General features: G+C 40.3%; 1 protein-coding gene across 1 annotated transcript in view; it reads left to right on the top strand.

Moving 5' to 3' along the window:
* dock9b (dedicator of cytokinesis 9b) overlaps nt 1-21,073 on the top strand; it is a 46,526-nt gene that overhangs the window by 24,770 nt on the left and 683 nt on the right. The window contains exons 33-52 of the mRNA XM_053498664.1: nt 175-274; nt 546-664; nt 1,154-1,268; nt 1,496-1,562; nt 1,654-1,701; nt 3,664-3,800; nt 4,567-4,673; nt 4,919-5,056; nt 5,156-5,338; nt 5,933-6,049; nt 6,416-6,631; nt 7,297-7,354; nt 8,503-8,609; nt 10,715-10,837; nt 11,095-11,208; nt 13,393-13,539; nt 15,148-15,358; nt 19,049-19,239; nt 19,351-19,451; nt 20,422-20,560. Of these exons, the coding sequence (XP_053354639.1) occupies nt 175-274; nt 546-664; nt 1,154-1,268; nt 1,496-1,562; nt 1,654-1,701; nt 3,664-3,800; nt 4,567-4,673; nt 4,919-5,056; nt 5,156-5,338; nt 5,933-6,049; nt 6,416-6,631; nt 7,297-7,354; nt 8,503-8,609; nt 10,715-10,837; nt 11,095-11,208; nt 13,393-13,539; nt 15,148-15,358; nt 19,049-19,239; nt 19,351-19,451; nt 20,422-20,560 (2,538 nt within the window). The remainder of the gene's footprint in view (nt 1-174; nt 275-545; nt 665-1,153; nt 1,269-1,495; nt 1,563-1,653; nt 1,702-3,663; nt 3,801-4,566; nt 4,674-4,918; nt 5,057-5,155; nt 5,339-5,932; nt 6,050-6,415; nt 6,632-7,296; nt 7,355-8,502; nt 8,610-10,714; nt 10,838-11,094; nt 11,209-13,392; nt 13,540-15,147; nt 15,359-19,048; nt 19,240-19,350; nt 19,452-20,421; nt 20,561-21,073) is intronic.

The raw sequence follows: 21,073 nt of genomic DNA, 5'->3' as shown, positions 1-21,073 counted from the left end.
TGGGACAGATTATTTTTAGGACTGAGCAGGATGGGACAGATTATCTTTAGGACTGAGCAGGATGGGACAGATTATCTTTAGGACTGAGCAGGATGGGACAGATTATCTTTGGTCTTGAGCAGGATGATCTTATCATCATTTGTTTTGTTTTTTTAAATGCATTTGTTATTACAGATCATAAAGGAAGAGCATCTGTCCATCATCCCCACTGCATCCTCCTTTAAACTGGACAGCAGTCTTCACAAGGATGTGTTTGGGGTCATTTCAGGAACCGGTACGTGTGTGTGTGTGTTTATGTCATTATCACTTCCTCATCACCAGTCTGTTCTCTTATTGATTGACTTACTGCATTTGCAAAGGTTTAGATTCTAAATAAATGGCTTTTATAGAAAAAACATCGCTGCAATTAGAGTTGGTTAGAGCGTTGTCATGGTTACAGTGTAACACCAAAACACTCACCGCATCCAAGCCTTATAAAGTGAAGTGACACAATGTCTGGAGAAGATATCAATCGACTGAAATGTCGTCTCTCTCTCTCTCTACAGCCTCACCCCACACCTCGACTCCGAACATCAACGCCGTGCGCCACGCCGACTCCCGCGGCTCTCTCCTCAGCACCGACTCCGGAAACAGCTTTACCGAGAAGAGCAGCGCTGTAGAGAAGGTACCGCTCGACACGCTCCCTCAGTCCTATCCCTTTAACCAAGATGTCATTAATTACACCTAACATTGCTGCTCGTCCAAACTCTGACCATTCAGCAGAGGGAGAAGTTCACTCGTAGACACACCCTCATGGTGCTGCCCCTCCTCCTGGAGCCGGAGGACTCCGCCCCCGATAGCAAGGCAGCCAAACGATTCACGATGGATTTTTCGCTTCTTTCGACCGGCAGTGTCTCTCAGAGCGACACACACATCGGCGCTAAATCCATACAAGTAGATCTTAACCCGTGTGTCCCTTTATGGGGAGTGAAGCTGTGTGTGTGTGTGTGTGTGTGTGTGTGTGTGTGTGTGGGCACTGGCTGGACATCGGTTTGCTGTGGTGTTACTGTAACCCAAAAAAGACTTCTTAAACGATGATGTAATGTAATCAGGTGATCTTGCAGGTGATAAAACACGTTGTGTGTGTGTGTGTGTGTGTGTGTGTGTTTAATAGACTCAGTCTGCAGCTGTTCCCGGGAGCTCCATCCTGCGCTGTGACAAACTGGACAGAGAGGAAATCAAAAATCTGCTGATGTGTTTTCTGCACATACTGAAAAGCATGTCCGAAGGTAAGAACACACACACACACACACACACATATAAACATCTGAAACTAACTTTAAAACCATCTATAAAATGCCTATTATATGCGCCATTCTTTGATCCTGGATTCTGATCGGTCGGAAGGTGTTGATTAATTTCCTATAAGTGCAGCTGCAAAATGTTAACACAGTGAAAGTTTCTAACAGCAGGTAACGTCCTCGTCCTTTCTTACGTCCTCGTCCTTTTTTCGCAGATGCGCTATTTACGTACTGGAACAAAGCGTCTTCCTCTGAGCTCATGGACTTCTTCACTCTTATAGAGTAAGGCACTCAGGATCAGTGATGGCTGTATGACACGACCAACAACACATCCTTGAGACGTTGTCCTTTCTTTTTTTCTCCTGTCCCTCAGGGTGTGTCTTCATCAGTTCAGATACATGGGGAAGAGGTTTATTAACAGGTACGATCGGTGTAGTGTGTGTACGGTAAAAGGATCACACAACTACAACATGCTGAACAGTGCTGCCCTCAATGACCCTGTCCTACTTTGTGTGTGTGTGTGTATGTGTGTGTATGTATGTGTGTGTTGTTGGCTGACATGCTGGCGAGAGTACAGTTAGTCAGTGCTGCCTATAACCTCCTGGGCTCCCTGCACGGGGTAAGAGCTGAGTGCTGCTGAGTGGCTGAACACCAACCGCATGCTGCGCTTAACACACCATTTACTTTAGACACATTATTTACAGCCTAGCAAATGCTACCGCATGTGTGTGTGTGTGTGTTGTTATTGTTATTGTTTTTGTGTGTGATTTTTCATCATTCCATTATGTTCATTATCAGTTTTTAACCCTGATGTCTTTACACCAGATGAACTTTGGTTTGCTAAATGTTCTCATTTATTTAAAAAGTTCAACTATGTGATACTGTAGCTACATGGTTTCATTTTTGTGAAGATTCGCCATCATCCAGGTTATGGTTATTCCAAAGATGTTGTCATGGGGAAACTGGACTTCCTTGTAGTTTGTAAACACGGTTCAGCTCTAATCTAAATGGCTTCATCAGTTCTACTGTTTGACTACCTTGGACATCTTCGAGAACTTTAAAAACTTCTTCGGAAACTTCAGGAACATATTCAAGAACATCTTTAAAAACATCTTTGAGAACGTTAGGAAGATTTTAAATAACTTTTTTTAGAAACTCAGGAACATATTCAAAAAACCCTTACAAGAAAACCTTTGAGAACTTAAAGAACATATTCAAGAACCGCTTCAAGAACAACTTCAAGAACTTCAAGAACCTCTTCAGGAAGTTTAAAAACATCTTTGAGAACATCAAGAAGATTTTTAAGAACTTCATCTAAAATAATGTTATATTTAGTTTATTCATTTAAGGTATTTAAAAGTTTAGTGTGCAATATGGTACTTTATTTTATTTTATTAATTTTTTGGAGTTATTTATTTATTTTTCTTTCTACTGGATAACAACTGTGAGCAACTGAATAAGAATAAGAATAAGCAATTTCCCTCTGGGATTCTTTGAATATTTAAAAAACTTCTTCAAGAACATCTTTGAGAACTTTAAGAACATATTTAAGATCTGCTTCAAGAACATCCTCAGGAACTTCAAGAACCTCTTCTGGAACTTCAGGAAAATATTCAAGAACTTCTTCGAGAAAACCTTCAAGAATTTCAAGAAGAACTTCAAATAAATCTTTAGGAACAATTTTGAGAACCTTAACAACATCTTCAAGAACCTTTTTTAAGAAGATCTTCAAGAGCTACTTTAGGAACAGCAAGAAGAACTTTAACCAAGTCCAGTTCTCACTGAACACCAACTTTGCGCTACTTGTTTAGTTTTTTTTGAGCTTCATTAAAGTTTCTAATAAATAACCCTTTCTTTCACAACATTTCCAGCAGGAATTTTTGGTTGTCAAAATGTTTTGCTAATGTTATTTTGGCATCGTTACAGAAAATACACAAATTTGTGGATAATAACACATTTTCTTAGTACCACAGCTCAGTCCTTTGGCTTAGTTTAGCGGCTGGCGTCTCTAACACGTGACACGTAGCTTTTTACGTTCGTAAAAGTTATCATACAAGCGCTGCTAGTTTTGCGAACGCGTTGGTGCTGATTCCCAAAGAATAATCCATTAATCTTGTTTATGCTGCACCGTTGAATCTTAAAACTTTATGGAAACAATCACAAAAGTGAGAAACGTAACTGTAAGCATCCTGCTCTGTGTGTCTCAGGTGGATCTAGCCGTTTAAACATCCTTGTGCAATCATCCTAACGACTCAGTGACCGCGTGTTGTGTAACGACTCCATGTAGACTTTTCATGAACTTTTTTCGTGACTTATCATGTAATCTGACCTTTTACATGCTTTCTGATTTTTTAAAAAACTCTTTTATTATTATTACTTCTAGGAACCAGGAAGGAGTAGGATTACTGACTCCAGAAAGAAAGTCATTGACTCTCCCTGTGTCTCGTAGCAGAACGGGGATCTTACACACACGTTTTCACCAGCTGGGAAGCATGGAGAGCTCACACACCTTCAACCACTGTAAGACCAATATACATGTGCATGATCCTGTTCACATTCTCATTAGTAGCTGTATTCAATTTTCCTGACGCTAGTCTGAAGTCTTCAGGTATTGCAATGTGATATTTCCACAACATCACTCAGTGATTTATAATTTTTATTTTTTTTTTACAGTCTACAAAGCGTTATGCATTTAGTAGAATGAACTACTGGCTTTCTAAGTACTTCGGATTTTGCAATTTGATCTTTTCCCAGGCTAGAAATATACAGTACATCGCAATACCCTTGCGTGAAACTAGGTGGTGGCAGTGAGCAACAGTCAGCCAAGGCAGCATAATGGAAACCAATAATATTCTAGATTGTGTCACCAGCTTTCAGTATTGCAAACTTAGTGACTTTTGTGACTAATGACAAATCTAGGGAGTTGTTGGTCAGAGTTCATCTACTTTCTCGCCAGGACAAGTTGTAAGGGTTTGATCTTAGTTCCTGACCACAAATCCCAAAAATTCCAGGGGGCCTTTCAAACCAGCATTTATTCCCATGATCTTATAAAAGATGACCTGATTTTGTCCAGCTGTACGTGGTAACGTGTGTGTTCTGAGCACATTTAATGTATGCTAGGCTAAGCTATAATGTCTTATATGCATTTTCTTTCCACTTATCATATTTTCAACACGTGACATGTGGCCTATCGGGACGTAACCCCAGTGGAAGTTAGCGACCGTCTGTATGGTACATTTTCGAGAAGTGTAGAGTGACCCAAAGCTTTCTGTAATTTCTTGCATAGCGTATGGACATGGAGATTCTGACGCGTGTTTGCTGGAGGCCAACCTCTCCACAGAAGTGTGTCTGACTGTCCTGGACACTCTCAGCATCTTCATCATGGCCTTCAAGGTAGAGCCTTTAATATGTATCTGATTGGTAGATTACGGTCCTGCTGCAAAACTGAACAAAATCACTTTTGCTTCACTGCTGAAATTGATGATTCGTCTATTTTAAAAGTCGTTAGTTAAAATGAACTCAACAGTCGGAGTGTGGATAATTTTTGACTCACCCTCGTGAGCTAAATTGGGACTACTTGTAGTGTGCAGCACGTTCTTGTTTTAGCTGACACCTCGTCCCTGTGTGTGTGTGTGTAGACGCAGCTGTGTGCTGATCTGGGACACAACTCACTGATGAAGAAAGTGTTCCAGGTTCACTTGTGCTTCCTGCAGATCCCTCAGTCAGAACTGGCGCTGAAGCAGGTCTTCTCCTCGCTGCGCGCCTTCATACACCAGGTGCGTCTTTAAAAAACGCCTTAGAGAATCCTAACTGCGACCCGGCCTTCCGTCTCGGGTCCCGCTCTAATCCCCGCCTCCACGTTCTCACGCTTTCAGTTCCCGAGTACTTTTTTCGACGGCCGGGCCGACCTCTGCGCCGGGCTCTGCTACGAAATCCTGAAGTGCTGCAATTCCAAGCTGAGCTCGATCCGGAGTGACGCCGCCAACCTGCTCTACTTCCTCATGAAGAGCAACTTCGATTACACGGGCAGGAAGTCCTTCGTCCGCACGCACCTACAGGCAAGAGGACAGGGAGTGGACGGCGGTGACGTTAAATAGCATGAATAAGCCACGCCCACTGGAGAAAAGTCAGAGTTAATTGTTTTGGTTTTTTTAAAATTAGGCCTTAGAGAAGAACAAACTGGATTCGTGCGGTATGCGTGGATAAACTCAAGTTAAAATGAAAATTAGCAGGTTATGATTATCAATTTAGTTTAAAGCCTCAATTTTACAAAATGCTAGCTAGTCCCTGTCATAACATGCTATGAGCTGTCATGACCTTTCATGTCAAACGCCATAAAGTCATTGTGTTATACCTGCCATAATGTTAGCATGCTAGCAAGAGAGTTCATTTTACATTACTTTATATTTTAGATCAACTAGTGTGTTTTTAACACGTTATTATATGTTATAACATGCGAAATACAAAATGTCTAATACAAAATATTATTGCTATCAGTACATCTGCTGCAGTACATGAGTAATGCTAATTGTGCAACAGCTCTATTGTAAAATATTGATGACAACCCGTTAAATCCTCCACGACATGTTTAGGACAGGGTATGTCACTCTTACGCTTACATCTTACAGTATGACATGACTTTTCCTTTTCAGGTGGTAATAGCGGTCAGTCAGTTGATAGCAGACGGATTGGTTGGGATCGGAGGAACGCGGTTCCACCAGTCTCTGTCCGTCATTAACAACTGCGCCAACAGCGACAAGACTATGAAGGTGAATAACGGGGCTATGAGGCATCATAACGAGGCCGAATACTCGATCAGATATTATTTTAAATTGGTTTCTTTTTGGTTACACGCTTTATATTATAAACAGATTAAATTGTTATTTTGATTATCTTTTATGTAATTGAACTAAGTGCGAAAGTTTGTGCCCCCCCCCCTTTTTTTGCTAATTATATACGAAGTTTTGAATAATAAGTCTTTATATTGTGTATTTTATATATAAAAGTAGTTACTGACTCCTAAAATGTGAAATGTTATTGTGTAATTTTTAAAAAAGAAAACAAAATAAAATCTGTCAAGTTTGTTTAACTGTTATACCTTTCATCTCATCACACTCTCTCTCTCTCTCTTCCAGCAAACCGCGTTCCCGTCTGACGTGAAGGACTTGACTAAGCGCATCCGGACGGTGCTGATGGCCACGGAGCAGATGAAGGAGCACGAGAAGGATCCGGAGATGCTGGTGGACCTGCAGTACAGTCTGGCCAAGTCGTACACCAGCACGCCGGAGCTGCGCAAGACCTGGCTGGACAGCATGGCCAAAATCCACGTGAAGAACGGAGACCTGTCTGAGGTCAGTGTGGAGACTGTAGTGCACACACACACACACACTGTGTACTTATATCTTCGGTACCCAATACATTATTATTCGTGTTCATATTGCGTGTATACGGTATACTCATCAAGTTTGATAAATATCCCAACTGGATCTTCATTTTTTTAGATTTTGTTAACATTCCAAGCAGTCATAATAATTCAATAATATGCTAATGTATGAATAGTTTAGAGTGCGCCACCTGTAGGATTATAGAGGAACTGCAACAGCCTCAAAAGCTAACATACAGTGTGCTGGGGTAAGTAACAGGATGAAGATTCTGTAAAAATAATTAAAAGGTTAAATCTAAAAAATAAATTCAGCATTTTGATTTAATTTGTGGTGCAGTGTTCAGTTTTCATAGTGTACGCACTATTTTTAATTTTTTGGAGTAAAGCGTGGCTTACTCAGACAGACAGACAGAAAATTTGATTTGATTGGTTTCGGGTCCTCTTTATGTATTATTTATTCACAGTACACATGTCCGATGTCTTTCTGGTACCATAGTTTTAGAAGTTGGACTCGGAATTGTGTTGTAGAACTGTATAATAACAACAAAGCCTTCTTCTTCTTCTTCCGAATAAGAACCACTTATTCATTTGTTTGTTTCTGCCTCATGACATGTTATATGATCCCGCCTGCAGGCGGCGATGTGTTACGTGCACGTGGCGGCGCTGGTGGCCGAATACCTGAGGAGGAAAGGTGAGAGCTCTGCGTCTATACCAGTCACGATTTCAACTCCTGAACTGCTGCAAGTCACATTTTAGATGCTTTTTTTAAAATTCTTAAATCTACTATTTTTAATATTAAAAAATATACTAGTATGCAAATTATTCCCTGCATAATACATTTTAGGCATTTTCACATTTCAATTTGAAAAATAGTCAAGCTCTACTATTTTCAATTTTAGTTATATACAGTAGTTTATATTTATAATGAAAATGAGGTCTAACTGGAAGCGTAAGTGTCGGAATCTGCAGGTATTTTTTTCAACCTGCTTTGACGATTCATGAGACCTCACACACACACACACACACACACACACAGTGTTTAACATGGTTCATTCTTCATAGGTCTCTCCTCTCGGTCAGGTGCTGGTCATAAACAGCTGGAACACTGATAAGTTGCAGACTTTTATGAATCGGAATGACTGGAGATATTTATCTGGTCATAAAATAGTGACAGTAAATCGTATGAGTTATTTAATGCCTCATTATTATACAGTATATGAATCTGCAGGTCATTACATAACGCCAATAAACCATATATGATGTGTGTCTGTTGATTATTTATTAAAATGTCCATCTCTTCCTCTCTCGCAAAAATTATTTATTTTCCACAATTATTAAAAAAATTAAAAAATTATCAGATTTTTAAATGGAATTTTTATTTTAATTAATGTTTAACCATTTCTGAGAATGATGGCAATAATTGTGAAAGTGAGTGTACGGACAGTCCTCTTGCTCTCTCTCTCCCTCTCGCACGCTCACACACACACACACACACACACAGATTTTCTCAAGTACAAGGGTCGTCTCCAGACATCAATTTGGAATTCAGTGAATTCTAACTGATAAGATTTACATGGAGCTGATAGCAGATGTAACACACACACACACACACACACACACACACACATGCACTACATCGTCATACCGAATGGGCGATTGTTGATGCTGAGTGTGTTCCTATCTAGTGTATGTGTGTGTTTTCCATAGCCCTGTGATCATAAAACCTCAGATAGCAGAAACCTGATATACTTTTTACAACATGCTTTGGAAATTTTTGTCATTTTTTTAAGTCATGCACGTGTCTCCTAATACACGTTTATTCTGCCTTTTTCACGTCAGAAATGTTCCATCAGGGCTGCTCGGCGTTCAGCGTCATCACCCCCAACATCAGCGAGGAGGCGGCCATGCTGGAGGACGTGGGAATGCAGGACGTGCACTTTAACGAGGTCGGGCGCGGCTCGCGTCCCCGTAATGGAACCCGGTTCTCTGAAGCGATGTCGAGAGGAGATTAATTAATGACTCGGCCTTTTAATCCTCGCTCACGCTGTAGGAAACGTGCCTGAGGTTTCTTATCTTATCAGCGCGAGCGTTAAAGGGCTTTAACTCCCTGGGCGTCGGTGACGAAGAAGGGGGGGGGGGGTGTTGGGGGGGGGGGGGGGGTGCAGTCGTTGTGGTTTTTCGATCTCGATTGCGCAGCACCTAGATGTGGTCTTATCTCACCCCACAGTGTAAACCTCCTCACATCTGCTTTCAGTGAAAGAAAGGAAAAAACGTTTGCATTCATTGAGAAGTTTTAATCTCGAACCTGCACTCCCTGCTCATCAGCATCACATGATCAAAACTATGACATCACAATCATTAGGAAACTTTCAGAAGCTTCAGATTAACACGAGCTCTGGATTAATTCTCAGTTTAAAGTGCATTATTTTTTTACAATAGGATAATCAGATTTTTATACGTTTTTATTAAATATCAGATCTCCCAGATGTCACGGTTGTGTTTGCATACGTAGCTCTCCTTACAGTACGTACGCAGCTTTTCTTCCTTCCAGTCATTTTACCATCGCACCCCATGCTAACACGCTCATCCCGCTAATATAAAATGTCCATGATTTGCCCTTCATTTGCACAGAACCCAGGTTGATTTGTGAAAAATTTTTTTTTTTTAAAAGTGCATAAAAAAAACTAATTTTCCTATCAAATGATCTTCCACACTGCTGCGCTGCGTGAGCTCGCGTCACGTCTCCCTTTAACTGTTCATGGCTCTTTCTTTTCAGCTCGGTGTCAGCCATCTTTATTATGTCTCAGATATTAAAATGAGCCCTAGTCATGTGACCCAGGACGACTTACGTGAAAAAATTAGCTTGTTAATTAAAGCAGCACAGATCAGCAACACAGCACAGGTCAACGACGATATAAAAAATACACACGTCCGTATAAGGAAGTGTTAATGGGGAGGCTTCAGATATCCAACTGTGTATTTGGGTTTTTAGAAATGTTAGGTAGAACCAAAATTATCATTATTTTATAAAAGGGTGAATGTTCTCAATATTGGAATATGGGAATGACGTCGCAGAAATGTAAAATATAAATATATATGCTAGTTATTATTATTATTATTATTATTTTGGTCATAAAAACAACCGAAAACAACCATAAAAAAACATGTGATTATGTGCACCGGTGCTATTTCTTTGTCTATGTGACCCATTTCTATATATAAATTTTTTGCCATGTTTGTATTGTTGGTTAAAATTAATTAAAATTGATCATATTGCTTATTTAGTGCACATAAGTATGATATACAGTGGATATGTCACATGTAGATACTGCACTATCCTGAGCCCTATATATGTTCATTAAAAAAAAAGTAAAAAAAAAATTTATTTAAGCTTTAAAAACGTCTAGTTTTTATTTATTTATTTATTTATTTATTTAAGAGGTTTTTTTCACATTGTACGGTACCACATACCGTTTGGACACACCTCCTAATTCAGTTCTTTTTGCTAAGTGATTTATTTTCTACATTCTAGAACAATACTGGATTTTTTTCAAAACTATGAAATAACACACATGGCAATAGGGCAATTAATTGTAAGACATGAAGGTCAGCTGTTCTGGAACAGTTCTCGCAAGAACAGTATTGTGTCGAGTGCGTTTGTAAAACCCATCAAGCTCCATGATGAAACTGGCTCTCATGAAGACCTTCCCAGGAAAGCAAGACCAAAACTGAGCTCTGCTGCAGAGGAGAAGTTCATTTAGAGTCACCAGCCTCAGAAATCACCAATTAACAACCAGCAGCTCAGATTAGAGCCGTTATGAAGCTTTACAGAGCAGAAGTAGCAGATATACATCTTAATATCAACTGTTCAAAAGATTATTGTGTCTTTTGGAGAAACGCCTTCAGCATTGATTTACAGTGTTGAAGGAAATACAAATCAGTGGGGTTAGAAGGGGTGTACAAACTTTTAGCTCTTGTGTGATTTGTGTGTTTTGTTCCTCACGGCGCGGTGCTGAGCGCTCTGGATGTTTGTGTTTGTGTTGATTTCTAGGAGGTGCTGATGGAGCTGTTGGAGGAGTGTGCTGAGGGCTTCTGGAAGGCAGAACGATACGAGCTGATCTCAGACATCTACAAACTCATCATCCCTATATACGAACAGCGGAGGGACTTTGAGGTAGACGCACACACACACACACACACATGCATTCAAACACTGGTACTGCAGTTTGGTCAGCAGCTTAATCCTCTGGTGAGTTACAGTTATCACCTGGAAGTGCTTTATTTTTCGAAACCAGCACAATCCATAAAAAAGCACTTGAACTGGAGACTCCTTCCAGACTGTAAATGAATGTTAGAAAGGAACAGTTACTCATTTTATAGAAAAAAGGCACTTTATATAAGGTTGTGTACTTCCGTCTGGTGTTCATGCAGAAACTGGCTCACCTGTACGACATGTTACACCGGGCCTACACCAAAGTCATTGAAGTGATGCATTCTGGGAAAAGGCTGCTGGGAACCTTCTTCAGAGTGGCTTTTTTCGGGCAGGTACGGAGATTAAAAAAATAAGAAAAATACAATTTAAATCCAGCACTGATTAAAAAGGTAAAAGCGAGCATGTTTATTTGGGATCTTGGTTTTAAATCATAGTTGATGCTGCATTAATTATCAACCTTAAATATAAACTTCTGCACATGTAAAGTGAAATAAAACTCAAGCACTTGGATAACAGCTTGTTAATGATTTAAAAAAAAAAATTGGGGTTTGTTTTGGGGTTAATCAGATCTTCTTTGCTTTCTCTTTTCTTTCCTAAAGGCTGCGGTAAGTGGTGCTGCAGAACTGCCTCTGTGTGTGTGTGTGTGTGTGTGTGTGTTGCTCACATTTAGTGTTGTTTTTGCTAACAGTAGCTAATCTCTGGCCTCCCTGCTCACCTTCTCAGCAAGATTATAGAAAAAATAAAAAAGCTTCTGTTTGTTCTGACATGATCCACAGCTCATCATCGCGCCGCGCTTCTGATGCTCGCTCGTTTGCAGCGTTTGCTTTAAAAACGGAAACTCTCTCACGCTGGCGGTTTAAAAGCCCAGCCGCCACTTTAGAATCAACGCTTTATGGTTTATGACCCCTGAAACCACTCAGCTGCTGACTCCAGAGAGGGTCCGTGTAGAGTGGAAGTGCTCTCTTTAATCGCCATTAGTGCTTCTGAAAGCTTGCGATGGGGCGTAATGTGATGTGGAGAGACAGAAGCGCGAGGTCGGAACGACCCACAGCGCGCAGCGGAACCATAAACCAGACGCTTTTCCGGGAACGCGACGACAAACCTGTGGTGCTGGGAAACCAACAAGTGTTAGATTAAAAAACATAAAAGGTTTCGGTTTAAGATGAAGGTTAAGGTTATAGGTTGGAGAGATTAATATTAAACCTAAATAGGAGGAGTGAATTTAAATTAATAGGAACGGATAGCGTGAGCGGCTTCTCACGACGCGTCACACGAATGACATCACAGTGTTTTTCGTGCGTCTCTAATGTCAGCCATTGTCAAAGTACGTCTAAGATATCTCATTCCGGTATGTTTGCGTCTTTATCTTTTTAAACAATATAATCAACAACAGCTTGAGTGAAAAGTTGGATTTAAAAGAAATTCTCAAATGTTTTTGATTCAGTATCGATTCATACTTTTTAAAAATCGATTTAGGTACAAACGTACAAATGTTACAGTAGAAAGTAATCTAAAATTGGCAAACACCTTAAAACAGCTTTTGAGGGAAATACACACCACCTGCATCTTCTATTCTCTAAAGTACTACGAAACTACGCTTGTTTCGCGAGAGTATTACAATTTTTTTTTTTCTTTGAGTTTATTCGCGGTCGGGGACAGTAGCGCCACCTGCTGGACTGGAGTGTAAAACCGAAGATTGTATGGGACATGACATTTTAAAAATCAGCAACACAAGCCTCTCAGCATTTATCAGAGGCGTATTAGAGTACGCTTAAAGTAACAGACCAACAGGATCAAAGGAAATATTTATCAGTGGACTAAAATGATTCATTAATACATTTTGATACAGTGTAATCCTGGGCAAGGTGCAGCTGGAATATTAAACTTTGAAGCTTGAGCTGATAAACAGAAAGACGTGAGCCGTCACATGGAGTCAGGAATTAAGGTGCACGGGTGAGTTTTGTGCTCTGGCAGTCCGTGTAACGTGTAGTGTAATTTTATTTTTGGCAAATATCGGCAAAAAACATCACCCTGGCCATATCTCAGCAACATCAATAAACATGTTATCAAAATGGAGCTTATTGTACCCGAAATCAAATCACCTGAAATGCAACTTAATTGACTTAATGTGATGGCTCACAATATCAAATGTTGTTTTTGTTTTGTTAATCAGGTTTAAAGCTTAATGAGCTTTCGGCATTTCCATGCGTGGGCTTGGTTTTGCTCTGATGTTGATGTGCAAGAGCTCTGAAACACCAAGTCAGCCCCTTTATCTGCACTCACACTAGCTGTACTAGGCAGTCCTATGGAAAAAAGAAAAATTTTTCATTTAAAACATGCACTGGAAGTTGGACAAGATGCATATAGACCTTTACAGTAGGTATATCCCAAACTATTGGCACTAGCTCATCCTGCCAGTCTGATGAAGTCACTCGGCGTTGGCTTGGTGTATCACGGCTCTAATAGACTTTCAGAGTGACCGGAAAAACAACCCTGAGTAAATCTGTCGCGTTTAGGGTTTCTTCGAGGATGAAGATGGGAAGGAGTATATCTATAAGGAACCCAAGTTCACGCCTCTGTCCGAGATCTCGCAACGCCTGCTTAAGCTCTACTCGGACAAGTTCGGCCAAGAGAACGTCAAAATGATCCAGGACTCAGGCAAGGTAGGGTCGTCTAGACATACAGGTACGTTCACACCTGAGTGTCTGCAGATCCCCAAAAAATGGAAAACGACCAGCAGCTGCCAGGGATAGTGTACATAAGAAACTTTGAGATCTAAAATCATCAACAATATGATTAATTTTATATTACTTTTATTGATTTTTAAAAGCAAACAAAAAGCAGAGGTACGAAGAAGAGCTTAAACAGTTTTACTTTTTGTACTTTAAACCAAATCAATGGTTATTTTCATGGACACCCCAAGCAAAAGAATGCATATAATATATGCATCATAATATAATATAATATAATATAATATAATATAAGCATTATTTTTTATAATAAAGCAGAGAAGCTATAAAGCACATGGGTTGTACTGACAGCAACGCCTTGGTAGATTAACTCTTCCTCAATAGAAAGGTGCGACTCAACATTGAAACCATCAGCAAGCCAGCCATGTGCATTGGTGAATGTTGAATACAAATCTCAAATCCTGTTTTAAAATCCTTTGATGTAGTTAATTTAAATTTATATCTAGACATTTAGTAGACGCTCTTATCCAGAGTCGACTTACAAACCAGTGCTTTAAAGTTTCTGTCATTGAATAGATCCTTACACTGGGTTACTACGTAGGTTACTAACTACAGTACGTACCATCAGTCAAACAATGTTGGGAAGGTTTTTTTTAATTGGGGGTGAATTAACCCAAATACTCAAGAAACAGAAGCAGGTTGATGGTCTCCAATTGTGTGGTTGTCTTCAGTGCGGCTTTTCTCTACTTTAAACTTCTTTATCCATCTGTGTATTTTGCTCTTGTCAATGGTGTCTTCTCTGTAATGACCATCTAAGATGATTTGAGAGCTGGGTTTGACGAAGGTGCAAACGCATGGCTTGCAATGGAGACTGTGTTGAGTAATACAAGGGATTCGACAATATTCAATTTTTTTTCCATTCAAAGTTTATTGGGGAGAACATTTCCACAATTATTTATATTTCTACATTTTTATTTCTCTATTTTCATTAATAGAAAGCAACTATGTTACACAAAACTACATACTAGGGGTGCATTTGTTGCTATAAAATTTAATTATATAAAAAAACAGGAAACTATAACAAAAAGTATGGGCGTTTTTCGAGAAGATTTCCATATTTCCGCTTCCATTTTTCCCAGATTTCTTTAAATTTATCTTCCTGTAGCCTCATGAAGAAAGTATTTTTTTTCCAATACAAAATAGACAATATTTATATAAAATAATAATCAGTATTAAAAGAAATCAAAGTATAAATCAGAATTATAAAAGTATATTTCATGTCTCACACCGGATGCCAGAACTTAAATAAAATACTTCAAATACGCAGAGTTAGCCAAAAAATAGGTTTACACACTTCAGGAAAAGAAAAACTTGGATAAATATTTAAATACAAATTGAAATTTATTGCAATACATTATATATTATTATAATATTATGCTAACATTATTAATATTATATTAACATAATATACATCATACTATTTTTCTTTTCCTGAAATGTGTAGACATTTTTATTTTTTATTTTTTGGCTGACTCTGTAGTTGTGGATATACTGCAGTGTAAGCGGTCTCTGTTTTTCAAGGTGAATCCTAAAGACCTGGAGGCCAAGTTCGCCTACATCCAGGTGACACACGTGACCCCGTACCTGGAGGACAAGGAGCTAGAGGAGAGACGAACCGACTTTGAGAAGAACCACAACATCCGCAGGTTCGTCTTCGAGACGCCGTTCACCGAGTCCGGCAAGAGACACGGCGGCATTGACGAGCAGTGCAAGCGCAGGACCGTCCTCACCAGTGAGTAACAGGACACAATTCTGAGAGTAAAAACTCCCTTTATCTCTCTATATAATCCCCTGCTACACTAATGCACTTATACCAAAAACCCGTCATGGTTTTATTAACTCTGTTCATCTGCAGTAAGTGTGAGCTGAGAATACACCACGGACTTAAGGCACTTGCATTCACACACTCGTACACACATAAAGGCAATTTCGAGTCTAATGAACCTATGAACAAGCAACCCAGGAGACAAAAACTCATCATGTTATGACTTTTTGCTGAAGATGCTCCAAACTGTAAACTGTAAACTTTGCCCTTTAACGCATAAGAGTTCATTATAAAAGTCATTGCTGTCTGATGTAGTTGCGTCTAGCCTTACGCTCGGTATAACGCCTAGTTAAGCCAGATTCGTTGATTGCCTTCTCAGCGTCCCTGAACTTTTGGCCGGTTATCACACGTTCTGATAACTAATCAGCCCCTTAATCAAAGGCTTCAGCTTTTTATACAACGTGACACTGCGTCCAACAAGGCTTATCTCCATCTGATTACCGCACCGCGATTGTAACCGCGAACAGACGTGTAGCAAGTACTGTAGCATGGACGTTCAGACAACATTCATTACAGACAGACATGAAGTTCAGATCAGTTATTATGCTTCCCAAACACCACACACACACACACACACACACACGGCTTCACATATACTGTTTGCTTTAAAGGCAAAAATTTACAAATAGCAATCCTGCAGACGTAATATACTGTACTGTATACACACACACACACACACACACGCACGAACAGCTGAATCCCAGTGCTAACAGGAAGTGGTGCAGTCCAATATGATAGACAGCACATGATGTACTTTTGTCTGAGGTTTTCGATGACGCAGAAGTGAGAGACTCAGATTGAAACTGATCTGGAAATCCTGATTTATTATCTAAAGATTCCTTATTTATGATTTCTAAATTCTGACCTGTAAACTTACAGACTTACTGTATCTCCACATTATGATTTATTACCCCAAGAAATTCTGATTGTCATTTGTTTTGAAATTACAAAAAATGTTTTACATTTTTGCCCCGCCCACGAAACAACAAACGGGCTCAGTTAATGATGTCACCAAATAAGTTCACGACTTTAAACAAATCACAGACGAGATTAAAGGAAATTTTTATTTCTTGCCCACATTTCTTCCATATTTCTCTCACTATTTATTATACAGGTGAAACTCGAAAAACTTAAATATCGTGCAAAAGGTCATTTATTTCAGTAATTCAGTTTAAAAGGTAAAACTAATATCTGAGAGAGGCTAATTACATGCAAAGCAAGATAGTTCAAGCTGTGATTTGTCATAATTGAGATGATTATGGCTTACAGCTAATAAAAACCCCAAATCCACAATCTCAGAAAATTAGAATATACATATCAGACCTCTGAAGAGCATAAGTATGTACAGTGGAACCTCGGATTACGAGCTTAATTCGTTCCGGAAGTGGGCTCGTATTCCAAAACACTCGTAAACCAAATTTAGTTTTCCCATAGGAAATAATGGAAACTTAAATTATTCGTTCTACAGCCCAAAAAAATAAATACATAAATACATAAATATAATTAATACAAAATATAAAGTAAAAATAAAACAAATTAACCTGTACTTTACCTTAAAAAAATGTAAAATTAAACCCCGACAGATAAGGGTTTTCGTTTGTGCATGCAGAGTGTATGTGTGTAAAATGTGCGCGCGCACACACACACACACACATTAACGGATAGACCGTTTTTAAAACCATTTAAAAATTAGCAAGGAACATCCCTAGTCACACTCACGTGAGCGCATACTAACAGGATCACTGCTGTAAGTAAAACAACAACAACAAAAAAAAAAAATTAAACAGCTCCTCACCTTTGAAAACAATCGCGACAGAGAGAAGTTTGTGTGTTTATTTGGCAACCTGAGAGGAGGGGGGATGAAGGGGGGCTCGCTCGCGTTTACGGCCCCTTCTCTCAGGTTGCTAAACAAACACACAAACTCTCTGCCTTACACAGACACAAACACGCACACTCAAAAACACTGCAGGCACTAAGACCCAGCAGGGGAGACGATAGGTCTCGGCTTTACAGCTCCCCTTCTCTCAGGTTGCCAAATAAACACACAAACTCTTCTCTGTCGCGACAGTTTTCAAAGGTGAGGAGCTGTTTAATTTTTGTTGTTGTTGTTGTTGTTTTACTTTACAGTAGTAATCCCGTTAGTATGCACTCACGCGAGTGTGACTAGCGATGTTCCTTGCTAATTTTTAAACGGTTTTAAAAACGGTCTCTCCGTTAATGTGTGTGTGTGTGCGCGCGCACGCACATCTCTCACACACACACACACACACAGAGCGCATGTGTGTATTCACCCAGCAGGAGAGACGATTACCTACAATTCTGCTGCAAGAGAGAGAAAAACCGTTGGCTCACTTGTGATGACGTAACGCTCGTTGTTAAAACAAGAAGCGCATGCGTGAAACATGATACTCGGTGCTCGTTAACTAAGACAATGCTCGTTTTTCAAGTAAAAATTTATTAAAAATTGTTGCTCGTCTTGCAAAACACTCGTAAACCACGTTACTCGTAATCCGAGGTTCCACTGTATATGTACTCAGTACTTGGTTTGGGCCCCTTTGCAGCAGTTACTGCCTCAATGCGGCGTGGCATGGAAGCTATCAGCCTGTGGCATTGCTGAGGTGTTATGGAAGACCAGGATGCAATAGCGCCCTTCAGCTCTTCTGCATTGTTCGGTCTCTCATCTTTCTCTTGGCAATGCCCTATGGATTCTCCATGGGGTTCGGGTCAGGCGAGTTTGTTGGTCAATCAAGCACAGTAATACCACGGGCATCAAACCTGGTGCTTTTGGAAGTGTGGGCAGGTGCCAAGTCCTGCTGGAAAATGAAGTCAGCATCCCCATAAAGCTCTTCTGCGGAAGGAAGCAGGAAGTGCTCCAAAATCTCCTGGTAAGACAGATGCATTGACCCTGGACTCAATGAAGCACAGCGGACCAACACCAGCAGATGACATGACTCCCCAAATCAACACAGACTGTGGAAACTTCACTTCTTCCAGTCTGTACCTCTCCATTCTTCCCCCAGACTCTGGGTCCTTTGTTTCCAAATGTGATGCAAAAGTTGCTCTCATCAAAAAAGAGGACTTTGGACCACTGGGCAACAGACCAGTTCTTCCAGGTAGGACGCTTCTGACGTTGTTTGTTGTTCAGGAGCGGCTTGCCAAGAGAAATACGATGCTTGAAGTCCATGTCCAGGATCCGTCTGTGTGTGGTGGCTCTTGATGCACTGACTCCAGCCTCAGTCCGCTCCTTGTGAAAGTCCCCAACACTTTTGAATGGCCTTTTCCTGACAATCCTCTCCAGGGTGCGGTCGTCCCTGCTGCTTGTGCATCTTTTTCGTCCACGCTTTTCCCTTCCACATAACTTTCTATTAATGTGCTTTGATACAGCACTTTGGGAACATCCAACTTCTTTAACAATTACCTTTTGAGGCTTTTGCACGATATTCAAGTTTTTCGAGTTTCACTTGTGTGTATATATATACAGTATACATATAAATACTTCTCCTCCTGTCTTTCTATCATCTTCTGTTTCTTTCTCTCCTCCCTTCTATCTCTCATATTAACGTTCTCTCTCTCTCTCTCTCTCTCTCTCTCTCTCAGCCACTCAGTGTTTCCCGTATGTGAAGAAGCGGATAGCGGTGATGTATCAGCACCACACAGATCTCAGTCCTATCGAAGTGGCCATAGACGAGATGAGCGTGAAGGTGACGGAGCTGCGAGCTCTGTGTGCAGCCGCTGAGGTGGACATGATCCGTCTGCAGCTCAAACTGCAGGGCAGCATCAGTGTGCAGGTGTGTTTTATACACACACACACACACACACACACACACACACACACACACACACACACACACTTCCATAACTCCTCAGTGAACACAGCACGGTGATGTTTCTCTCTTTAGGTAAACGCAGGGCCGCTTGCTTACGCGAGAGCGTTCCTCGACGACGCCTGCGCCAAGAAATACCCCGATAACAAAGTCAAACAGCTTAAAGAGGTCTTCAGGTACACACACACACACACACACACACACACATCAACACACACACACACAGACACACACACACACACATCAACACACACACACACATTAACACACACCAACACACACACACAGACACACATCAACACACACACACACATCAACACACACACACATCAACACACACACACACAACACACACACACACACATCAACACACCCCAACACACACACACACACACATCAACACACACACACACATCAACACACACCCCAACACACACCCCAACACACACACACACCCCAACACACACACACACCCCAACACACACACACACACACACACACATCAACACACACATCAACACACACACACACACAACACACACACACACACACACACATCAACACACACCCCAACACACACACACATCAACACACACACACACACACATCAACACACACACATCAACACACACACACACATCAGCACACACATCAACACACACATGAACACACATACACTTAAACACACACACATACATCAGCACACACATCAACACACACATGAACACACATACACTTAAACACACACACACATCCACATCAACACACACATCAACACACACACACTTAAACCCACACACACATTAACACATCAACACGCACATCAACACACACACACAAAGACCCTCAGACACACACACAAACACAACACACACAACACACACACATAAATACACACACATGCATACACACATAGACACACACACGCATGCATACACACAAATGTACACACACACATCACATAGACACATACATACACAGAAACACACGCACACACACGCTCCTGTAACTCTGCAGTCTCCAAAACTGAATGTGTGTTTTTGTATGTGTGTGTGTGTGTGTGTGTTGATGTATGTGTGTGTGTTGATGTGTGTTGGTGTGTGTATTTGTGTGTGTGTGTGTGTGTGTGTGTGTGTGTGTGTGCAGGCAGTTTGTGGAGACGTGTGGTCAGGCTCTGGGTGTGAATGAGAGACTGATAAAGGAGGATCAGCAGGAGTATCACGACGAGATGAAGGCGAGCTACAGAGACCTGACCAGAGAACTGTCACTAATCATGCACGAGCAGGTACACACATACACACACACACACACACACACACACACACACACACAGAGCACTTAATCCCTATTTGAACAGCATTAGATTAACAAGTTTATTCTTAAATTAATAAGAACAGATTATTGATTAATAATTAATACACATGAGTTAAACTTTCAGGAACTGATTTAAATTCATATGTCGAAGTTTTATAACGAAGACCTCAGTGCTGTTAACTCCGGTTTTAGCTCGACTGATTGTTGGATTATTTTGGAATTAAGAGAAATAATGTTAGTGTGATTTATTAGATTTAGGTTGCATTTGAAATTATTGAAATTTTCATCAGAGTTTTATTATAAAGGTCTTTAACCATAGAGTCATTAAGGAGAGTGTTGAAGTGCTTTAACTTTGACTTTCTCACTGTTTTTGTGCTCACCCGCGCAGATCGGATGGTAACAAAACCGCCTCCAACAAAGATTTAAAAACTTTATTCTTTAAATATTTATTGGAAAAAAATATATATTTTTGAAACCTTTTTTC

Source organism: Clarias gariepinus, chromosome 6 (genome assembly GCF_024256425.1).
Source record: "Clarias gariepinus isolate MV-2021 ecotype Netherlands chromosome 6, CGAR_prim_01v2, whole genome shotgun sequence".
NCBI lineage: Eukaryota > Metazoa > Chordata > Actinopteri > Siluriformes > Clariidae > Clarias > Clarias gariepinus.
The sequence above is the reverse complement of the archived record's forward strand: the minus strand, read 5'-3'. Positions and strand labels throughout refer to the sequence as shown.